Source organism: Arachis ipaensis, chromosome B2 (genome assembly GCF_059453495.1).
Source record: "Arachis ipaensis isolate K30076 ecotype BB chromosome B2, ASM5945349v1, whole genome shotgun sequence".
Lineage (NCBI taxonomy): Eukaryota > Viridiplantae > Streptophyta > Magnoliopsida > Fabales > Fabaceae > Arachis > Arachis ipaensis.
This window is the reverse complement of record NC_142437.1, coordinates 88,788,800-88,810,790: the sequence shown is the minus strand read 5'-3', so window position 1 is coordinate 88,810,790 and position 21,991 is coordinate 88,788,800. Positions and strand designations below refer to the sequence as shown.

Sequence of the window (21,991 nt, the reverse complement as noted above, 5' to 3'; positions counted from 1 at the left end):
GAATGTTCTAGTTGAACTAAGCAGAATTGGATTTGATATTTGCAGAAAATTAAATGGCGGGAAAGTAAATAGCAGAAAATGTAAATGTTGGAAATAAAAAGCTGAATGTAAATAGCGGAAAGTAAATTACAAAATCTTAAATGGGAGTGGGGAAGATGCTCATAAAAGTAGATTGCAGAATTTATAGAGAATGGGTAAGATCAGAAATGGGGAATTCATTGTGCTTAGGAGATGTTGCATTCTCCGGATCAAGTTCATTTTCATCTCTTCCTCAATCAATGCATTCATTGATCTCCTTGGCAATCTTAAGTGATCGAATTCCAATTTTTTGGTAATTCAATCTCTCAAATCTTGATCAATAGCCAATTCCTTGGTCAATTGCTCATGAGAAGATATGAAGTATGGTCACTGATTATACCACATGTATTTCCAAATCAAAGTGTTGGTAGGATTATATGTCACTATATCCATCCAAACCCCAATTTGGTCCAACATGAGAAAGCATTTATAGCATGATATCTTCATTCCTCTTCCAAAGTTCCGAAGAGATCCAAGTATGAATAGCTTCTTTTCTAAGATAACTACCCAATTGAATAAAGATTGAAAGCTTTCTAGTAAAATCAAGAGAAAAGATAGAAGAAGAATAATGAAAACTAATATTAATCCATCAAATTACAACAGAGCTCCCTAACCCAATGAAAGGGGTTTAGTTGTTCATAGCTCTAGGAATGAAAAGCATAGATGGAGAGTACATTCTGAGAATTAAACTAAAAGTTGCAGAGAAAGTAAAATACACAGAGTAGTTCTCAAATTTCCAACCCCCCTTTTGATTCAAAACTACCCCTATATATACTACTCTTCTGATCTTCTAGTTGGTTCTTCAAATCTTGGATATAGGCCTTTGGATCTTGAGTTTGAAGCAGTTATCCTCTTCAGTGGGCTTAGCTTTACTTGCAGAGAGAAAGTGTGAAGTAGGCAGAGACTTTTAGCTTAGGACGTTAGTGGCGTTAATGTTAAGTGAAAGTGTGTGTTCGAGAACGTTAGTGGCAGTCACCTTTTTCACTAACGTTCCTAACCCAAGGATGATCCACGTTAACTTCAATGTTAGTGGTACCAACGTGACCACTAATGTTGCCTCTTGGTCCTTCGCACACGTTATTGGGAGTTAATTTTTCCAATAACGTTGAGAATCCTCCCTTCCCCCTACGTTAGAGTTCACGTTAGTGTGGCTAACGTGACCTTTAACGTAGGCTTGCCAAATCTTCAAAAACGTTAGTGACACTTACCTTTGTTACTAACGTTTCAAAACGCCCCTACTTCCCACGTTAGAGTTCACGTTAACTAGGTTAACGTGGCTTCTAACGTGGTGGTGATAGCCATCTCCAACGTTAGTGACAAAGATGAGTGTCACTAACGTTGGCTCATCATTCTTTCATCCACGTTAGCTTCCACATTAACTAAGTTAACGCGGGAGTTAACGTTGCTCATAGTAGCTCATTCCAACGTTAGTGACAAAGGTGAGTGTCACTAACGTTGGCGATTCTTGCTCCCTCCACGTTAGCTTCCACGTTAACTAAGTTAATGTGGCAACTAACGTGGCTCAAAGTGGCTTAGTCCAACGTTAGTGACAAAGGTGAGTGTCACTAACGTTGGCCATTCTTTTGCTTCCCCACGTTAGAGTCCACGTTAACTGAGTTAACGTGGCTCTTAATGTGGCCAATATGAGCTTAGTCCAACGTTAGTGACAAAGGTGAGTGTCACTAACGTTGGCTTCATTTTCTTCTTCCACGTTAGAGTTCACGTTAACTTAGTTAACGTGACTCTTAACGTGGGCTATGATGGCTTCGAGGACGTTATTGGCGATTACTTTTCTCATTAACGTTGCAAGCTAGCTCCCATCTCACGTTAGTAGTTACATTAGTTAGACTAACGCGGCTGCTAACGTGGTTCTTCCTTGCTTCCTTTGTCCTGAAATCAAGCAATAGAGTGCATCAAAGTTCTAATCCAAATCATGAGACATGCATCATCCAATTTGTCATTCAATTCTTGCATAATTCTTATGAAATCATGTAAAGTTCACAATGTTTGCTTGAATCAAGATGTAAGTGAAATTCTACCCAAAACTTACTTATTTCCTAAGAAAATGCATGAAACTACCCTAAAACAGTAAAGAAAAGGTCAGTGAAACTGGCCAAAATGCCCTGGCATCAAGCCTAAACTCTCAGTTATTATTTTAAATCTTTGTGATATTTTTAATTAAATTTTGAAAATATTAATTGTTAATTTAGAGCTGCAACGAATTTTGTATTTTAAAAGTGTTTGATTTTAAAATTTTTTGTTTGTTGAATGGCTAGTTTTCATCTTTCTACCTTTTTAATGTGAACTTGGTGTGAAGTTGCTGAACTATGGGATCGATCCTACGTGCATACATGTACTGCTTTAAACTAGTGAGTTTGTACTTATGTTGCCTTGCTTATTAAATTAATAATTTAATATCAACTCCAAAGTAGTTCGTAGTTTACTGCTTTTTTAGCGTGAGATGGTAAGGCAGAATTATATTTATTTGAATTCCTATATTTAAAGCAACCCATGAATCAAACAATTTAATTTAATTTACACTGTTATGAATATATATGAAAAATGAACTGCGTCATACTTTCTTTTCCTTTCTTAAGGTTATGGTGAAATTCTATTCTGACTTTTCTATTTTCAAGAGGCTGATTCACTAAAATAAAAGAAAAAAAGGGATAAGTATGATTTTGGTCTCTAACGTAGGGGTCAAAAATTAATTTCGTCCCTAGCCTTTTTTCGCAACAAAATGGTTCTAAAGGTTACAGTTTATTTTAAAATCGTCCTTTGTGCCCAAAAATAATTTTTTAAGACCAAAATGTCCCTGTTAGTTGCTATTTCTTCCCGCAAAATCATTTTGCCTTCCCCAAGCAAGGCATTGTCTGAGAATAGGATTGCAGAGTGAAACGTTTGTGTGAAACGATTGTGTGAAACCCTTGGAAGACCTTCCTGCGAGGACTGTCCGGCATTTGATGCACCACTATTTTGTGGTACATCTTGTACTTAATTGAGTGGATTTTATCCACTAAACTCACACTTATTCATATAAATTGCATGTTTTTACATTTTCTTTCCTAATTTTGTGCTATGATTGAGAACATGCTTCTTTGGCCCTAAATTTGCTAACTTTAATCCTCTCTTATTACCATTCGATGCCTTGATGTGTGTGTTAAGTGATTTCAGGGTTTATAGGGCAGGAATAGCTTAGAAGATGGAAAGGAAGCATGCAAAAGTGGAAAGAATACAAGAAATTGAAGGAATTGCTAAGCTGTCCAGCCTGACCTCTTCATACTTAACTGACCATAACTTGAGCCACAGAGGTCCAAATGAGGTGGTTTTAGTTGCGTTAGAAAGCTAACATCCGGGGCTTCGAAATAATAGATAATTTGCCATAGTTGCCACGCTGTTAGGCAACGCACACGCGTGGATCACGGGTACGCATGACCTGGCAAAAGTTCAATCCACGCGTGTGTGTGGACGACGCGTACGTGTAACAGAGCTACGTGCTGGACATATCAGATATTGCTGAGGCAATTTCTGGATTGTTTTAGACCCAGTTTTTGGCCCAGAAAACATAGATTAGAGATTACAGAGTGGGGGAATTCATCCATTCATTTCACACTTCACATTCATTCATTCATAATTTTAGGTTTTAGGATTTCTCTTAGTTTTAGGATTACTTCTTCTCAATTCCAGGTTTAATATTTCTTTAATTTAGTTTCTCCTCTACTTTTATTAGTTCTAGAACTTTAGCTTATCTATTTCTCTTGTTGGTTTACTTATTTCTCCAATTTGGTTTATGAACCTTTCATGTTAGAATTGAATTTATATTTAATGCAATTTGAGGTATTTCAGATTTATGATTGTTTTTATGTTATTGATGCTTTCAATTGGTTGTTTGGATTTTACATTCCCTATTACTTTTCTATGTTTCTATGTTATGCCTTCCAAGTGTTTGATAGAATGCTTGGGAGGGTTTTAAATTAGCTTTTTATGATTCTTGGCTTTGGTTGAGTAATGGAGACTCTTGAGTTATCAAACTCCTTTGTTGATTGATAATTGAAGGTTGCTGGTTGATTTGGATACCTCTAAAGCTAGTCTTTCCTTAGGAGTTGACTAGGACTTGAGGAATCAAATTGGTTAGTCCACTTGACTTTCCTTTATTTAGTAAGGGTTAACTAAGTGGAGCAATGAACAATTCTCATCACAATTGATAAGGATCACTAGGATAGGACGTCTAATTCTCATACCTTAACAAGACTTCACTTAATTATTAGTTTATTTTCTTATCATTTACATTCCTTGTTCAACCTTTCAAAAACCCAAAAATATACTTTTCCATAACCAATAATAAATACATCTCCCTGCAATTCTTTGAGAGACGACCTGAGGTTTGAATACTTCGGTTATTATTTTTATTGGGTTTGCTTAAGTGACAAATAAGTTTTTGTACAAAAGGATTCTTTGTTGGTTTAGAAACTATACTACCAACGAGAATTTATTGTGAATTCTTTACTAGCAAAAATCCGTTCGTCAAAATGGCGCCGTTGCCGGAGAATTGCAAACGTGTGCCTTATTATTGGTTGTTATAAATATTTGCTTTTTGCTTATTTGTTAGTTTTTGTTAGTTTTAGTACTTTGTTGCTTAATTTTTATTAGTTTTTTTTTTATATTTTGTTTTGTTACCATGAATTCTCACCCCTTTGGCTATGAGTTTGGTTATAATCATGTTGTAGGAAGTGGAGATTACAATGAAGGCTTGCATCAAGGATGGGACAATCAAAGATGGGAGGAGCCACAAGGATCTGATCAACCCTCTTGGCAACAACCACCTCCAAGCTATTATCAACAACCATTCTATGATGCTTACCAAGACAATGGTTATGGTGGACCCCTTCGTGACAATCAACACCCACCACAAAATACCTACGTACTCCCTTCTCAACATAGATTTGAACCACCATACTTACAAGCCACCTATAACTATTCACCTCCTTATGACCCTAACCTTTGCCCACCACACCAACCACCATACGAACCATATGAACTATACCCAGAACCACCACCTCAATATTCACCATCTCCATATCCTTACCAAGAAGAACCATCTTCCCATTATGAGCCATTTCTCCCAACAAATGAACCCTCCTATAGTGTTATTCGTCAAGGACAACAGGAGCTTCAATCCACACTCATCCCTAGGTTCATTGGTCTCACCTCTAAACTCCAAAATCTTATATCCCGCATAGACCAATCCTCTGCCTCCAACATTCAACCCTCAAGCTTTGCTGCACCACCACCCTTCGTGCAAGAATACCCATATCCATCAATCCAAGGGCAACATGATCCCAATTATGCTACTGACCTGGAACAAGAGAGAAGGGATCGGTTTCGTGAATTCATACTTCACAAGAAGCTAGAGGTGGCCCTAAAGATGAAGGTAGTAGAGACCCTTGAGGAAAGTTGTCATGAAAGGGAAGGCATCAAGGAGGAGTCTAATTTTGTACTAGAGCAAGTGGAGAAAGCCGAAACTATCAAAGAAGAAGAGGTTGTCGAAGACTTAAGAGATGCAGAACCTCCATGGAAAACTCAAGTCATAGCGCCTCCTTCCAAAACGTTTGAATTTGATGTTGAAGACTTGGAAGCTGTTGATCATGAGATGAGTTCAATAGTAAATGAGTTTCTACCTACAATTGAACTCTCTCCCATTGAACTAGAGGAAGAGGTTACTGTTGCAGAAGCTTGTCAAGAGGTGGAAGTTGTCAAAGAAGAGCTCAAGGGAATGGAGCTGGAAATCACCTTGCCAAAGTTGTTGGAGACCTCTTCCCCAAAGCCATCACCACCCATTCCTTCATTCAAGTGGGTAAATCTTTCATCTCTAAGCTTAATTAACCCACTTGAGTATGCTTTTCTTGAGACGGATGGGCAACTTAGAGCTCTTTGTGGCTATAAGAGTAAGAGGGAGATGGTTAGTGGTAGGAATTGTCATGCAAGGTTCAACATGGTTGCATGCTCCAAATTGAAGTACAAGGGTTGGTATAATTCTCAACTGAATGGGTCTAGGAAGTTGTTTGGATATCTCAGTGAGAATTCCGATTGCTCACCACCCAAGTGGAAAAATGATGATCAACAAGAAGACGGGTGCAAAAGCAAAGTTTGGGATCTCGAAATTTATTATAGCAATCAACACTCTTGGGGCCTTGTCGCTTGCTTTAACTTGCTTGAAAGTTTTATGCAACTAGTATGGGATCCCGGAGGCTATTGGAATTACAAGCACTGGTGGGGATTCCTGGATGAGTTCAAGCATAAGCCACCATGACAAGGAGCTCACCAAATGTCCAACTTAAGGACTTTAACTAAAAGTTCTAGGTGGGAGACAACCCACCATGGTATGATCGTTCCTTTTTTATTCCTAGTTTTATTTTATTTTTTACAAGTTTTGCATTTATAATTTCTGCATAATCATCTGCATCTGCATTCTGCATTCTTCATACATACATACAAAAAAAAGGGGGATGTGACGCGTACGCGTGACCCACGCATACGCGTCGATGCGAATTCAGCTCTCAGTAAAAAGTTATAGAGAGTTACGTCAGAGGTGTGCTGGAAGGGTGCCTGACGCACAAGCCAACCCATGCGCACGTGTGGGCAATGCGTGCGCATCACCTGTAATTTTGCCAATCCACACGTAAGCATCAGCAACGCGTACGCGTGGATGAAAAATCGGCGTAAGAAAGTGTTTTGAACAGAGAGTTGCGCGGGAAGGAGGCTATTGTCGTGCGTCTGGCACGACGAGATGTCACGCGTACGCGTGACCGACGCTTACGCGTCACCTCTTCTTCTGCACACCCACGCGTACATGTGGGCGACGCTCACGCGTCGCGTCTCAGATTCCATTCACTCTCAATTTTTCTCCCCTTTCTTATTCTCTAATCCTCCTTTCTCACTCTCTTCTCCTCTCCGCTCATCCTTATTCCCTTTCTTTTCTTCTATTTGTTACATTTGCATACTCCCATTCATGGCATTCTAACTTTATTATTTCTTCTCCTTTTCTTTTCTATATTTGTTGTTTTCACTTTGGGGTTAAACTTTTCTTACTCAACTGTTGCATTTTCTTGCATTATTTTGGGTGCTTCTTAACTTGTTTGCTATTTAGTTGATATGCCATGTGCTTCTACTATTTTCTCACTTGCATGTTGTAGCTACCATGTAATTGAGACCCTCATTATTTGGCATTAACCCACCTATATTTTCTCTATTTTCTATCTTTATTTTTGGGTTACTTTTCTTCCCTTTTTCTTTCAGGATGGCCACCAGAAAGGGAAATGGAAAACTTTTACATGAGGCGACAGACAAGTCCATCTGCACAATCTTTGGAGAAACTCATCAGTTGGAGCCACCCGTCCACTTGCACATCTTAGCATGCACCGAGGACAGTGCTATCTTTAAGTGTGGGGAGATCGATACCGACTTCCTGGGTTAGTTACTCCCTCTTTCAAACACTAATGTTAATTTGTTAGATGTTGCATTTGCATGTTTGTTTGATTTTGTGCATATTTTATCACTACTTGATTAAAGTAATAAGTTTCTTTTCAAGACCCTATTTTATGAAATTTCACTACTTGATTAAAAAATTTTTGTTAAACTTGTTGAAGACTATAATACTGAACATGAATTATAACTAAGAACACACAACCCAGTGAGATTTTGAGCTTAATTACATGGTTACATTATTTAACCATAATATTTTATTCTTGTGTGTTTCTTCCCTATGATTGCAATCTTTGCTTTGTTTCATTCTATATGTCCATTGTTTAGTGTATTTACATGCTTGCATATAATTGAGGCCATCATTTGTTCTTAGCTCACTTATCCCAAATAGCCTACCCCTTCAATCAACCTTGTTTGCCACTTTGAGCCTTTTAATCCCCTTTTGTTCTATATTTTACCACATTCACTAGTCTTAAGCGGAAAAATAATTAAATACCCCAAGTGAATCTTTGGTTAGCTTAAGTTAGAGATTGTGTATTAATTAAGTGTGGAAAACTGTGAGAACTTGGGTTGATAAAAGTGTACAGCGATTCATTGACAAAATATTTATAATTTGGGTGCATGCTCATGTGAGACGAGAAATAAAATAAAAAACTCATGTGCACTGATATGTTATGTTTTCTTTTATGATAAAAAAAACCAAAAATATTCAAATAAATAAATAAATAAATAAGGGGACAAAATTATCCCAATGTTAAGCTTAATAAAAGATCAATGCATATGTGATAAAATTAAAGAAAAATTTAGTACATGAGTATGTGATGCAAAAGTGGGAATTATGGGTAGCTAGGCATGATTTTAGAAGTGTATAGAGAGTGTGTATGTGTGTTAGGTAAGAGCTTAGGTTAGTCAAAGATTCATATTATAGCTCACTTGGCCATACATATATCCTCACCCTTACCTTAGCCCATTATAACCTTGAAAAGACCTCATGATGTTTGCATTGGTATACTAAATATTTGTTGATTGGTTAGATGAAGAACAAAGTCTAGAAAGCATGACTAGAGGAGAGTAGAGTGAATTGACCCTAGACACTTGGGTGATTAGAGTGCATATATACTACCAGTGAGGGTTCAATGCTTGATTCTATGTTCCCTGCTTTCATGAGCTATCTTCTTACAAGTTTAATTATTCTTTATTCTGTGATTTGAATTAGTGAAATTTGATTTATGTTTGTCTTGGAGAACTTATTTACTTTTAACCAAGTAGATAGACACATCTTAGCATATAGTTGCATTCACAGGCTGCATCTCATGAGTCTTACTTTCCAACATTCATTCTTTCTATCTCCTTGAGCTTAGCATGAGGACTTGCTAATGTTTAAGTGTGGAGAGATTTGATGCACCACTATTTCGTGGTACATCTTGTACTTAATTGAGTGGATTTTATCCACTAAACTCACACTTATTCATATAAATTGCATGGTTTTATATTTTCCTTCCTAATTTTATGCTATGATTGAAAACATGCTTCTTTGGCCCTAAATTTGCTATCTTTAATCCTCTCTTATTACCATTTGATGCCTTGATATGTGTGTTAAGTGATTTCAGGGTTTATAGGGCAGGAATGGCTTAGAGGATGGAAAGGAAGCATGCAAAAGTGGAAGGAATACAAGAAATTGAAGGAATTGCTAAGCTGTCCAGCCTAACCTCTTCATACTTAACTGACCATAACATGAGCTACAGAGGTCCACATGAGGCGGTTCTAGTTGCATTGGAAATCTAACATCCGAGGCTTCGAAATGATATATAATTTGCCATAGTTGCCACGCTGTTAGGCGACGCGCATGCGTGGATCACGCGTACCCGTGACCTGGCAAAAGTTCAATCCACGTGTGTGCGTGGACGACGCGTACGCGTGATAGAGCCATGTGCTGAACCTATCAGAAATCGCTGGGGAGCAATTTCTGGGCTGTTTTTGACCCAGTTTTCGGCCCAGAAAACACAGATTAGAGGCTACAGAGTGGGAGAATCCATCCATTCATTCACACTTCACATTCATTCATAATTTTAGGTTTTAGATGTAGTTTTCTAGAGAGAGGCTCTCTCCTCTCTCTAGGTTTTAGGATTTCTCTTAGTTTTAAGATTACTTCTTCTCAATTTCAGGTTTAATGTTCCTTTAATTTAGTTTCTTCTCTACTTTTATTAGTTCTAGAACTTTAGCTTATCTATTTCTCTTGTTAGTTTACTTATTTCCCCAATTTGGTTTATGAACCTTTCATGTTAGAATTGAATTTATATTTAATGCAATTTGAGGTATTTCAGATTTATGATTGTTTTTATGTTATTGATGCTTTCAATTGGTTGTTTGGATTTTACATTCCCTATTACTTTTCTATGTTTCTATGTTATGCCTTCCAAGTGTTTAATAAAATGCTTGGGAGGGTTTTAAATTACCTTTTTATGATCCTTGGCTTTGGTTGAGTAATTGGAGACTCTTGAGTTATCAAACTCCTTTGTTAATTGATAATTGAAGGTTACTGGTTGATTTGGATACCTCTAAAGCTAGTCTTTCCTTAGGAGTTGACTAGGACTTGAGGAATCAAATTGGTTAGTCCACTTGACTTTACTTTATTTAGTAAGGGTTAACTAAGTGGGAGCAATGAACAATTCTCATCATGATTGATAAGGATAACTAGGATAGGACGTCTAATTCTCATACCTTGTTCAAACCTTCAAAAACCCAAAAATATACTTTTCCATAACCAATAATAACTACACATCCCTGCAATTCCTTGAGAGATGACTCGAGGTTTGAATACTTCGGTTATTATTTTTATTGGGTTTGCTTAAGTGACAAACAAGTTTTTGTACGAAAGGATTCTTTGTTGGTTTAGAAACTATACTAGTAACGAGAATTTATTGTGTCTTTACTAGCAAAAATCTGTTCGTCAGTGTTGGTAGCTCGAGCGAGGTTGCCGGGAAACTTCCTGCATTGTTGACTTGGCTTTGTTCCTACTGAAAGCCCTTGGCGAGGTAAGCATTATTTGAATGCAATTTCTCATTTGTTGATGGACATAACCAGTTTAGGGTTTAATGTGGATCGTGCAAAGGTGTGTGGAAGGCTAGGGTTTAAATTGATTATAGTTGTTGTTGTTGTTAGTTGGTTTACTAACGCCCTGTGTTGATTAATAGGGTTGTTCGGGAAGGAGATGGCACTCTTCAACATGCGGGTGCATCATGGTGGGGCATTTGGATATGAGAATGGTGTGCTCAAGTACTTGAAGGGTCAATCTACAGTCGTGGAAGACATTGACGGTGATCGGTTGAGTGTGTTTGAGGCATACGAGAAGCTGAGGCAGCTTGGATACTTGAAGTTCACCATCGCCACGTTATGGTACAAAGACCCAACTGCGGATGATTATGAGAGTCAGTTGAAGCTGTTGACAGGTGACACAGAGGCAATTGAAATATGTACCATAGCAGGGAGGATAGGCTTTGTTGATCTGTTTGTGGTGCATGAGGTTGGGGATGCCGAGGGGTTTTCGGAGGTCGGTTTTCTGTACGTGAGGGGAAAAACTGTAGGCAGCAAGAGTGAGGAACCTTTAGGTGGTGGTCTGGATTTAGTGGTGTTTGAAGGGAACGTACAAAAGACTGATGGAGCTAGGGTTGCGGCTAAAGCCGAATGCGAGAATAAGGACGGTGGAGTAGAATTAGGCCAAGAGGGACATGAGACGGATAGTGACCATGATACCAGTGGCGAAGACATTGATAACCTAACATACTTGCCATCTAATGAAGAGGAAAACAGTGTCGAAGACATCCACTTCATTGACAGTGATGAGGTCTACGACTATTAAAGTGGATTCGGTGAAGATAATTTTATGCCGAAGGATTCAAATGCAGAGAAGGGCAAAACGGTTGTCACAAGTGATTTGGATGATGAGGATGCAGTTGACAGTGATGAATTGGAGCATGACCATGTAATTTAAGGACAAGAGTCGGGTGCTGATGATCGGGAGGAGGCTGTTGAGGGTAAGGGGCAGAGGTTTCCAGTGCATAAGTCTCAAAAGGACATGAGAAAGTGCCAATGGAAGGTGGGCACATTGTATGAATCTCGGCAAGAGTTTAAGGACACAGTGGCGGCCTATTGATGAGCGGATAATTTATACACTTTTTGGCATTGTTTTTAGTATGTTTTTAGTATATTTTAGTTAGTTTTTATTATATTTTTATTAGTTTTTATTTAAAAATTATTCTTCTGGACTTTACTATGAGTTTGTGTATTTTTCTGTGATTTCAGATATTTTCTGGCTGAAATTGAGGGACCTGAGCAAAAATCTGATTCAGAGGCTGAAAAAGTACTGCAGATGCTGTTGGATTCTGACCTCCCTACACTCGAAGTGAATTTTCTGGAGCTACAGAAGCCCAATTGGCACGCTCTTAATTGCGTTGGAAAGTAGACATCCTGGGCTTTCCATCAATATATAATAGTCCATACTTTGCCCGAGATTTGATGGCTCAAACCGGCGTTCTAAGTCAGCTCAAGAATTCTGGCGTTTAACTCCAAAACTGGCACAAAAGCTGGCGTTTAACTCCAAGAAAAGTCTCTACACATGAAAGCTTCAATGCTCAGCCCAAGCACACACCAAGTGGGCCCGGAAGAAGATTTCTGCATTAATTACTTATTTCTGTAAACCCTAGGCTACTAGTTTTCTATAAATAGGACATTTTGCTATTGTATTTTCATCTATCTTTTACTCATACTTGGATAAACCTTTTTCACGTTTGGGGGCTGGCCTCACGGCCATGCCTAGACCTTGTTCTTATGTATTTTCAACGGTGGAGTTTCTACACACCATAGATTAAGGTGTGGAGCTCTGCTGTTCTTCAAGAATTAATACAAAGTACTATTGTTTTTCTATTCAACTCAAGTCTATTTCTTCTCCAAGATATTCATTCGTTCTTCAACTTGATGGATGTGATGATCCGTGACACTCATCATCATTCTCACCTATGAACATGTGCCTGACAACCACCTCTGTTCTACTAGCAATGGCTTGAATGCGTATCTCTTGGGTTTCTAATCTAAGATTGGAACCTTCGTGGTATAGGCTAGAATTATTGGCGGTCATTCTTGAGATCCGGAAAGTCTAAACCTTGTCTGTGGTATTCCGAGTAGGATCTGGGAAGGGATGACTGTGACGAGCTTCAAACTCGTGATTGTGGGGCGTGTGACAGACGCAAAAAGATTAATGGATCCTATTTCGACATGATCGAGAACCGACAGATGATTAGCCGTGCGGTGACAGTGCATTTGGAACGTTTTCACTGAGAGGATGGGAGGTAGTCATTGACAACGGTGATGCCCAACATAAAGCTTGCCATGGAAAGGAGTATGAATGATTGGAAGAAGGCAATAGGAAAGCAGAGGTTCAGGAGGAACAAAGCATCTTCATACGCTTATCTGAAATTCCAACCAAAAAATTACAAAAGTATCTCTATCTTTATTTTATGTTTTATTTATCTTTTAATTATCAATTCTCCATAACCATTTGAATCCGCCTGACTGAGATTTACAAGGTGACCATAGCTTGCTTCAAGCCGACAGTCTCCGTGGGATCGACCCTTACTCACGTAAGGTTTATTACTTGGACGACCCAGTGCACTTGCTGGTTAGTTGTGCGGAATTGTGACAAAGTGTGATTTATGTTTAAGAGCTCCAAGTCCTTTGGCACCATTGTTGATGATCACAATTTCGCATACCAAGTTTTTGGCGCCGTTGCCGGGGATTGTTCGAGTTTGGACAACTGACGGTATCTTGTTGCTTAGATTAGGTACTTTTCAGAATTTTTAAGAATGAATTCTAGAGTTTCAAGGTGATGTTCTTAGCATCACAAAAGCTGATTGATTCTCATCAATTTAGCTGCTGATTGTAATGTCCTGCTGAAGCTTGGCCAAACATGTCTAATCTTTTTAGACTGAAGCTTTAGACTAACATTGCATGATTCCTGGAATTCTCATTAAAAGTTTTGAATCTCTTTATTTTCTTTTCCATATAAGTTTCGAAAATCACAAAAAAATTTATAAAACCATAAAAATCAAAAATATTTTATGTTTCTTGTTTGAGTCTAGTATCAATTTTTAAGTTTGGTGTCAATTGCATGTTTTTATTCTTCTTGCATTTTTTGAATATATGCATTATGTTCTTCATTGATCTTCAAGTTGTTCTTGATGATTTCAGTGCTCTGATCTTTAAATTCTCCTGTTTTGTGTGTTTTGTTGTTTTTCTTATGCATTCTCAATTTGTTAAAGCCTCTAATACAAAATTTCTAAGTTTGGTCTCTTGCATGCATTGTTCATTTGATCTTAGTTGCATTTTTTGTTATTTCTCATCATAAAAAAAAATCAAAAATATTTTCAAAACTATGTCTTTTCAAGTCAATAATACAGAGAATTGAAGATTCAGAACATTCAGCAGAGGAATCAAACAGAAAAAGCTGGGCGTTCAACACGCCCAGTGAAGAAGGAAAACTGGTGTTTAAACGCCAGCCAGGGTACCTGGCTGGGCGTTTAACGCCCAAAAAGGTAGCATTTTGGGTGTTAAACACCAGAATGGATGCCATTCTGGGCGTTTAATGCCAGGATGACACTAGAGGGAAGATTTTGTTTTTAATCCAAATTTTTTTCAAATCTTCATAATTTTTCAACATCAAATCTTTTTCAAATCATATCTTTTCAATTATATCTCTTCAAAAATCAATTTTTTTTCATTTTATTTTCGAAAATCCTTGTTATAATTAAAGATTTACTTCAAAATTTTCAAGTTGTTACTTGCCTATTAAGAAAGGATCAAATTTTAAAAGTTTAAGAATCATATATTTTAATTTCTTGTTAGTCAAGTAATCAACTTTGATTTTAAAACTTTCTCTTTTTAAATTGATCTTCAATCATATCTTCTCAATCACATCTTTTTCAAAATTAACTCTCAATCATATCTTTTTTATTTCTAATTTCAAAATCTTTTTCAAAAATCACTTAATTTCTTTCCCAATTTTAGTTTTCGAAATTCATCAATCAATTTTTCAAAATTTCTTTTAATTATTTCAAAATCTTTTACTTTATTTTCGAAAATTCTTCCCCTCTTCTCACATCCTTCTATTTAAAGGACTAACACTCTTCCTCAAGGTGCAATTCGAACTCCCTCCTTCTTTATATGTTCGAATTCTCTTCCATCTACGTCCTCCTTCTATTCTTCTTTTCCTCTGACACCTCAAGGAATCTCTATACTGTGAAATAGAGGATTCCCTACGTTCTTGTTCTCTTCTCTTTCATATGAGCAGAAGCAAAGATAAAGGCATACTTGTTCAAGCTGATCCTGAACCTGAAAGGACCTTGAAGAGAAAGCTAAGAGAAAGTAAAGCATAATTCTCTCTAGAGGGCCTAACAGAGCTCTTCAAGGAGGAAGAAGCCATGGCAGCCGAAAACAACAATGCCAACAATGCAAGGAAGGTGTTTGGTGACTTTACTGCACCTACTCCCGACTTCTATGGGAGAAGCATCTCAATCCCTGCCATTGGAGCAAACAACTTTGAGCTTAAGCCTCAATTAGTTTCTCTAATGCAACAGAATTGAAAGTTTCATGGACTTCCATTGGAAGATCCTCATCAGTTCTTAGCTGAATTCTTGCAAATCTGTGATACTGTCAAGACCAATGGGGTTGACCCTGAAGTCTACAGACTTATGCTTTTTCCTTTTGCTGTAAGAGACAGAGCTAGGACATGGTTGGATTCACAACCTAAAGAAAGCCTGAACTCTTGGGAAAAGCTAGTCAATGCCTTCTTGGCAAAGTTCTTTCCACCTCAAAAATTGAGCAAGCTTAGAGTGGAAGTCCAAACCTTCAGACAAAAGGAAGGAGAATCCCTCTATGAAGCTTGGGAAATATACAAGCAATTGATCAGAAGATGTCCTTCTGACATGCTTTCTGAAGGGAGCATCATAGGTATTTTCTATGATGGTTTGTCTGAACTATCCAAGATGTCATTGGATAGCTCTGCTGGAGGATCTCTTCATCTGAAGAAGATGCCTGCAGAAGCTCAGGAACTCATTGAAATGGTTGCAAATAACCAATTCATGTACACTTCTGAAAGGAATCCTGTGAATAATGGGATAGCTCAGAAGAAAGGAGTTCTTGAGATTGATACTATGAATGCCATATTGGCTCAGAATAAAATATTGACCCAACAAGTCAATATGATTTTTCAGAGTCTGTCTGAAATGCAAGCAGCAAACAGGCAGTACTAAGGAAGCTTCCTCTAAAGAAGAAGCTTATGATCCTGAGAACCCAGCAATGGAAGACGTGAATTACATGGGAAAACCCTATGGAAACACCTATAATCCTTCATGGAGAAATCATACAAATCTCTCATGGAAGGATCAACATAGACCTCAACAAGGTTTCAACAATAATAATGGTGGAAGAAACAGGTTTAGCAATAGCAAGCCTTTTCCATCATCTTCTCAGCAACAAACAGAGAACTCTAAGCAAAGCCACTCTGACTTAGTGGTACACAAAATTGTGATCCCTGGTAATGGCTCCAAAAACTTGGTGCTCTAATCTTAATTCATAATTTGTCACAACTTCGATACAACTAACCAGCAAGTGCACTGGGTCGTCCAAGTAATAAAACCTTACGTAAGTAAGGGTCGATCCCACGGAGATTGTTGGTATGAAGCAAGCTATGGTCATCTTGTAAATCTCAGTCAGGCGGATATCAAATGGTTATGGAGTTTTCGAATAATAATAATAATAAATAAACAGAAAATAAAGATAGAAATACTTATGTAATTCATTGGTGAGAATTTCAGATAAGTGTATAGAGATGCTTTCGTTCCTCTGAACCTCTGGTTTCCTGCTGTCTTCATCCAATCCTTCCTACTCCTTTCCATGGCAAGCTTTATATAGGGCATCACCGTTGTCAATGGCTACATCCCATCCTCTTTGTGAAAAAGGTCCAAATGCTCTGTCACGGCACGGCTAATCATCTGGAGGTTCTCGATCATACTGGAATAGGATTCACCCTCCTTTTGCGTCTGTCACTACGCCCAGCACTCGTGAGTTTGAAGTTCGTCACAGCCATCCCTTCCCAGATCCTACTCGGAATACCACAGACAAGGTTTAGACCTTTCGGATCTCAGGAATGGCCATCCATGGGTTCTAACTTATACCACGAAGATTCTAATATCTCGGACTCGGTCCCCTGTATTAGATATCTAAGAGATACTCATTCTAGCTTATTTGCATGTAGAACGGAAGTGTTTGTCAAGCACGCGTTCATAAGTGAGAATGATGATGAGCGTCACATAATCATCACATTCATCATGTTCTTGGGTGCGAATAGATATCTTAGAAGTGGAATAAGTTGAATTGAATATAAAATAGTATTACTTTGCATTAAATCATGAGGAACAGCAGAGCTCCACACCTTAATCTATGGAGTGCAGAAACTCTACCGTTAAAAATACATAAGTGAAAGGTTCAGGCATGGCCGAATGGCCAGCCCCCAAACGTGATCAATAGATCAAAAAATAATCCAAAGATGATCCGAAGATCTAAATACAATAGTAAAAAGTCCTATTTATACTAAACTAGTTACTAGGGTTTAAAGAAGTAAGTAATTGATGCATAAATCCACTTCCGGGGCCCACTTGGTGTGTGCTTGGACTGAGCTTGAAGTTTACACGTGCAGAGGCTTCTTTTGGAGTTGAACGCCAAGTTATAACGTGTTTTTGGCGTTCAACTCTGGTTCGTGACGTGTTTCTGGCGTTTAACTCCAGACTACAGCGTAGAACTGGCGTTCAACGCCCTTTTGCGTCATCTAAACTTGGGCAAAGTATGGAATATTATATATTGCTAGAAAGCCCTGAATGTCTACTTTCCAACGCCATTGAGAGCGCGCCATTTGGAGTTCTTTAGCTCCAGAAAATTCACTTTGAGTGCAGGGAGGTAAAAATCCAACAGCATCAGCAGTCCTTCTTCAACCTCTGAATCTGATTTTTGCTCAAGTCCCTCAATTTCAGCCAGAAAATACCTGTAATCACAGAAAAACACACAAACTCATAGTAAAGTCCAGAAATATGAATTTAACATAAAAACTAATAAAAACATCCCTAAACGTAACTAGATCCTACTAAAAATATACTAAAAACAATGCCAAAAAGCGTATAAATTATCCGCTCATCACAACACCAAACTTAAATTGTTGCTTGTCCCCAAGCAACTGAAAATCAAATAGGATAAAAAGAAGAGACTATACTATAAATTCCAAACTATCAATGAAACATAGCTCCAATCAGATGAGCGGGACTTGTAGCTTTTTGCCTCTTGAATAGTTTTGGCATCTCACTTTATCCATTGAGGTTCAGAATGATTGGCATCTATAGGAACTCAGAGTTCAGATAGTGTTATCGATTCTCCTAGTTCAGTATGTTGATTCTTGAACACAACTACTTTATGAGTCTTGGCCGTGGCCCTAAGCACTTTGTTTTCCAGTATTACCACCGGATACATAAATGCCACAGACACATAACTGGGTGAACCTTTTCAGATTGTGACTCAGCTTTGCTAAAGTCGCCAATTAGAGGTGTCCAGGGTTCTTAAGCACACTCTTTTTTTTTTTTTTTGCTTTGGACCTTGACTTTAACCGCTCAGTCTCAAGTTTTCACTTGACACCTTCATGCCACAAGCACATGGTTAGGGACAGCTTGGTTTAGCTGCTTAGGCCAGGATTTTATTCCTTTAGGCCCTCCTATCCACTGATGCTCAAAGCCTTGGATCCTTTTTATTTACCCTTGCCTTTTGGTTTTAAGGGTTATTGGCTTTTTCTGCTTACTTTTTCTTTTTCCCATTTTTTTCGCTATTTTTTTCACAATTTTTTTCTGTAAGCTTTGTTTTTAAAACATTTTTCATTTAAGAGAGGTGATGGATTCATATTCACTACTTTAAGGCATAGACACTTAGATACTAATGATCATCTAATAAGACACAAACATAAATAAACATTTAACATAAAAGACAAAAAATAGAAAATTTAAGAACAAGGAATGAGTCCACCTTAGTGATGGTGGCATTTTCTCCTTGAGGAACCAATGATGTCCTTGAGCTCTTCTATGTCTCTTCCTTGTCTTTGTTGCTCCTCCCTTATTGCTCTTTGATCTTCTCTAATTTCATGGAGGATGATGAAATGCTCTTGATGTTCCACCCTTAGTTGTCCCATGTTAGACTTTAATTCTCCTAGGAAGGTGTTGATTTGCTCCCAATAGTTTTGTGGAGGGAAGTGCATCCCTTGAGGCATTAGTGGTTATGAAAAAAGGCAATGCTTTTTCCACACCAAACTTAAAATGTTCGCTCGTCCTCGAGCAAAAGAAGAAAGAAAGGATGAGAAGAAGGAGAGATGGAGGTGTGTTGATGGTTTAAATTTGAGTGGGTGGGTGTAGGTGGGTTGTATGATGATTTTAGGGGAGTAATGGATGTGAGTGGTGAAGAGGTGATGGGTAAAGGGTTCTTGAAAAAGGGTGATATAGGATTATGAGGAGGGAAGGTGAGTGGAGGTAGGTAGGGATCCTGTGGGGTCCACAGATCCTGAAGTGATCCTGTGGGATCCACAGATCCTGAGGTGTCAAGGATTTACATCCCTGCACCAATTAGGCATGTAAAACGCCTTTGCATGCAATTCTGGCGTTTAAACGCTGAATTGATGCTTGTTCTGGGCGTTCAACGCCCAGATGCAGCATGTTTCTGGCGTTGAACGCCAGTTCTATGCTTGTTTCTGGCGTTCAGTGCCAGCTCTTCTCAGGGTGCATTCCTGGTGTTTGAACGCCAGGATGTTGCTTGTTTCTGGCATTCAATGCCAGATCCATGCTCTGTTCTGGCGTTGAACGCCAGCCAGATGCTCCTTACTGACGTTTAAACGCTAGAAAGTCCTTCCTCCAGGGTGTGATTTTTCTTCTACTATTTTTGATTCTGTTTTTAGTATTTGTATTTATTTTGTGACCCACATGATCATGAACCTAATAAAACATGAAAGAACAATAAAAATAAAAATAAAATTAGATAAATAAAAGTTGGGTTGCCTCCCAACAAGCACTTCTTTAATGTCAATAGCTTGACAGTGGACTCTCATGGAGCTACACAGGTGATCGGGTCAATTTTATAGACTCCCAACACCAAACTTAGAGTTTGGATATGGGAGTTCAACACCGAACTTAGAGTTTGGCTGAGGCCTCCCAACACCAAACTTAGAATTTGACTGTGGGGACTTTAGTTGACTCTGTACTGAGAGAAGCTTTCTATGCTTCCTCTCCATTGTTACAGAAGGAGATTCTTGAGTTTTAAACACAAGGTTGTCCTCCTTCAGTTGAAGGATCAATTCTCCTCTGCCTACATCAATCACAGCTCTTACTGTGGCTAGGAACGGTCTTCCAAGGATGATGGATTCATCCTCATCCTTCCCAGTGTCTAGGATTATGAAATCAGCAGGGATGTAAAGGCCTTCAACCTTTACTAACACGTCCTCTACTAGTCCATAAGCTATTTTCATAGATTTGTCTGCCATCTCTAATGAGATTTTGGCAGCTTGCACCTCAAAGATTCCCAGTTTCTCCATTACAGAGAGTGGTATAAGGTTTATCCCTGACCCAAGGTCACATAGAGCCTTCTCAAAGGTCATGGTGCCTATGGTACAAGGTATTAAGAACTTTCTAGGATTATGTTTCTTCTGAGGCAATCTCAGTTGATCCAGATCACTCAGTTCATTTGGTGAGCAAGGGAGGTTCATCTTCCCAAGTCTCATTACCAAATAATTTGGTATTTAGCTTCATGATTGCACCAAGGTACTTGGCAACTTGCTCTTCAGTAATATCTTCATTCTCTTCAGAAGAAGAATACTCATCAGAGCTCATGAATGGCATAAGGAGGTTCAATGGAATCTCTATGGTCTCTAGATGAGCCTTAGATTCCTTTGGTTCCTCAGAGGAAAACTCCTTGTTGATCACTGAACGTCCCAGGAGGTCTTCCTCACTGGGATTCGCGTCCTCTTCCTCCCTTGTAGGTTCGGCCATGATGGTCAATTCAATGGCCTTGCACTCTCCTTTTGGGTTTTCTTCTGTATTGCCTGGGAGAGTACTAGGAGGAGTTTCAGTGACCCTTTTACTCAGCTGGCCCACTTGTGCTTCCAAATTTCTAATGGAGGACCTTGTTTCATTCATGAAACTTAGAGTGGCCTTAGATAGATCAGAAACTATATTTGCCAAGCTAGATGGGGTCTGCTCAGAACTCTCTGTCTTTTGCTGAGTGGATGATGGAAAAGGCTTGCTATTGCTAAACCTGTTTCTTCCACCATTATTAAAGCCTTGTTGAGGCTTTTGTTGATCCTTCCATGAGAGATTTGGGTGATTTCTCCATGAGGGATTATCGGTGTTTCCATAAGGTTCACCCATGTAATTCACCTCTGCTATTGCAGGGTTCTCAGGATCATAAGCTTCTTCTTCAGAATATGCCTCTTTAGTACTGTTGGATGATTCCTTCAATCCATTCAGACTCTGAGAGATCATATTGACTTGCTGAGTCAATATTTTATTCTGAGCCAATATGGCATTCAGAGTATCAATTTCAAGAACTCCCTTCCTCATAGGCGTCCCATTATTCACAGGATTCCTTTCAGAAGTGTACATGAACTGGTTATTTACAACCATGTCAATGAGTTCTTGAGCTTCTGCAGGCGTTTTCTTTAGGTGAATGGATCCACCTGCAGAATGGTCCAATGACATCTTTGATAGTTCAAACAGACCATCATAGAATATATCCAGGATGGTCCATTCTGAAAGCATGTCAGAAGGACACTTTTTAGTCAGTTGCTTGTATCTCTCCCAAGCTTCATAGAGGGATTCACCTTCTTTCTGTCTGAAGGTTTGGACATCCACTCTAATCTTACTAAGCTTTTGAGGAGGAAAGAACTTGGCTAAGAAAGCCGTGACCAGCTTATCCCAGGAGTTTAGGCTATCTTTGGGTTGAGAGTCCAACCACACTCTAGCTCTATCTCTTATAGCAAACGGGAAAAGCATAAGCCTGTAGACCTCGGGATCAACCCATTGGTCTTAACAGTATCACAAATCTGCAAAAACTTAGTTAAGAACTGAAAAGGATCTTCAGATGGAAGTCCATGAAACTTGCAGTTCTGTTGCATCAGAGAAACTAATTGAGGTTTAAGCTCAAAATTGTTTGCTCCAATGGCAAGGATTGAGATGCTCCTTCCATGTAAATTGGAAGTAGGTGCAGTGAAGTCACCAAGCATCCTTCTTGCATTATTATTATTTTCGGCTGCCATCTCCTCTTCCTTTTCGAAAATTTCTGTAAGGTTGTCTCTGGATTGTTG

General features: G+C 38.6%; 1 protein-coding gene and 1 non-coding gene across 2 annotated transcripts; both read left to right on the top strand.

Annotated features, from left to right (window-relative positions):
- The first annotated feature begins 10,771 nt into the window (after positions 1-10,771).
- LOC148574764 (uncharacterized) lies at positions 10,772-11,419 on the top strand. Its single transcript, XM_088505952.1, has one exon. It carries the CDS (start codon positions 10,772-10,774, stop codon positions 11,417-11,419), a length of 648 nt encoding a protein of 215 aa, XP_088362078.1.
- Positions 11,420-21,441: 10,022 nt separating this feature from the next.
- LOC148574763 (small nucleolar RNA R71) lies at positions 21,442-21,548 on the top strand. Its single transcript, XR_015906277.1, has one exon. It is a non-coding gene; the product is annotated as a small nucleolar RNA R71 (small nucleolar RNA).
- Positions 21,549-21,991: the final 443 nt, after the last annotated feature.

Bases quoted from the DNA above. Each gene is read 5' to 3' on its own strand.
- LOC148574764 (XM_088505952.1), top strand. From the start codon at position 10,772: ATGGCACTCTTCAACATGCGGGTGCATCATGGTGGGGCATTTGGATAT.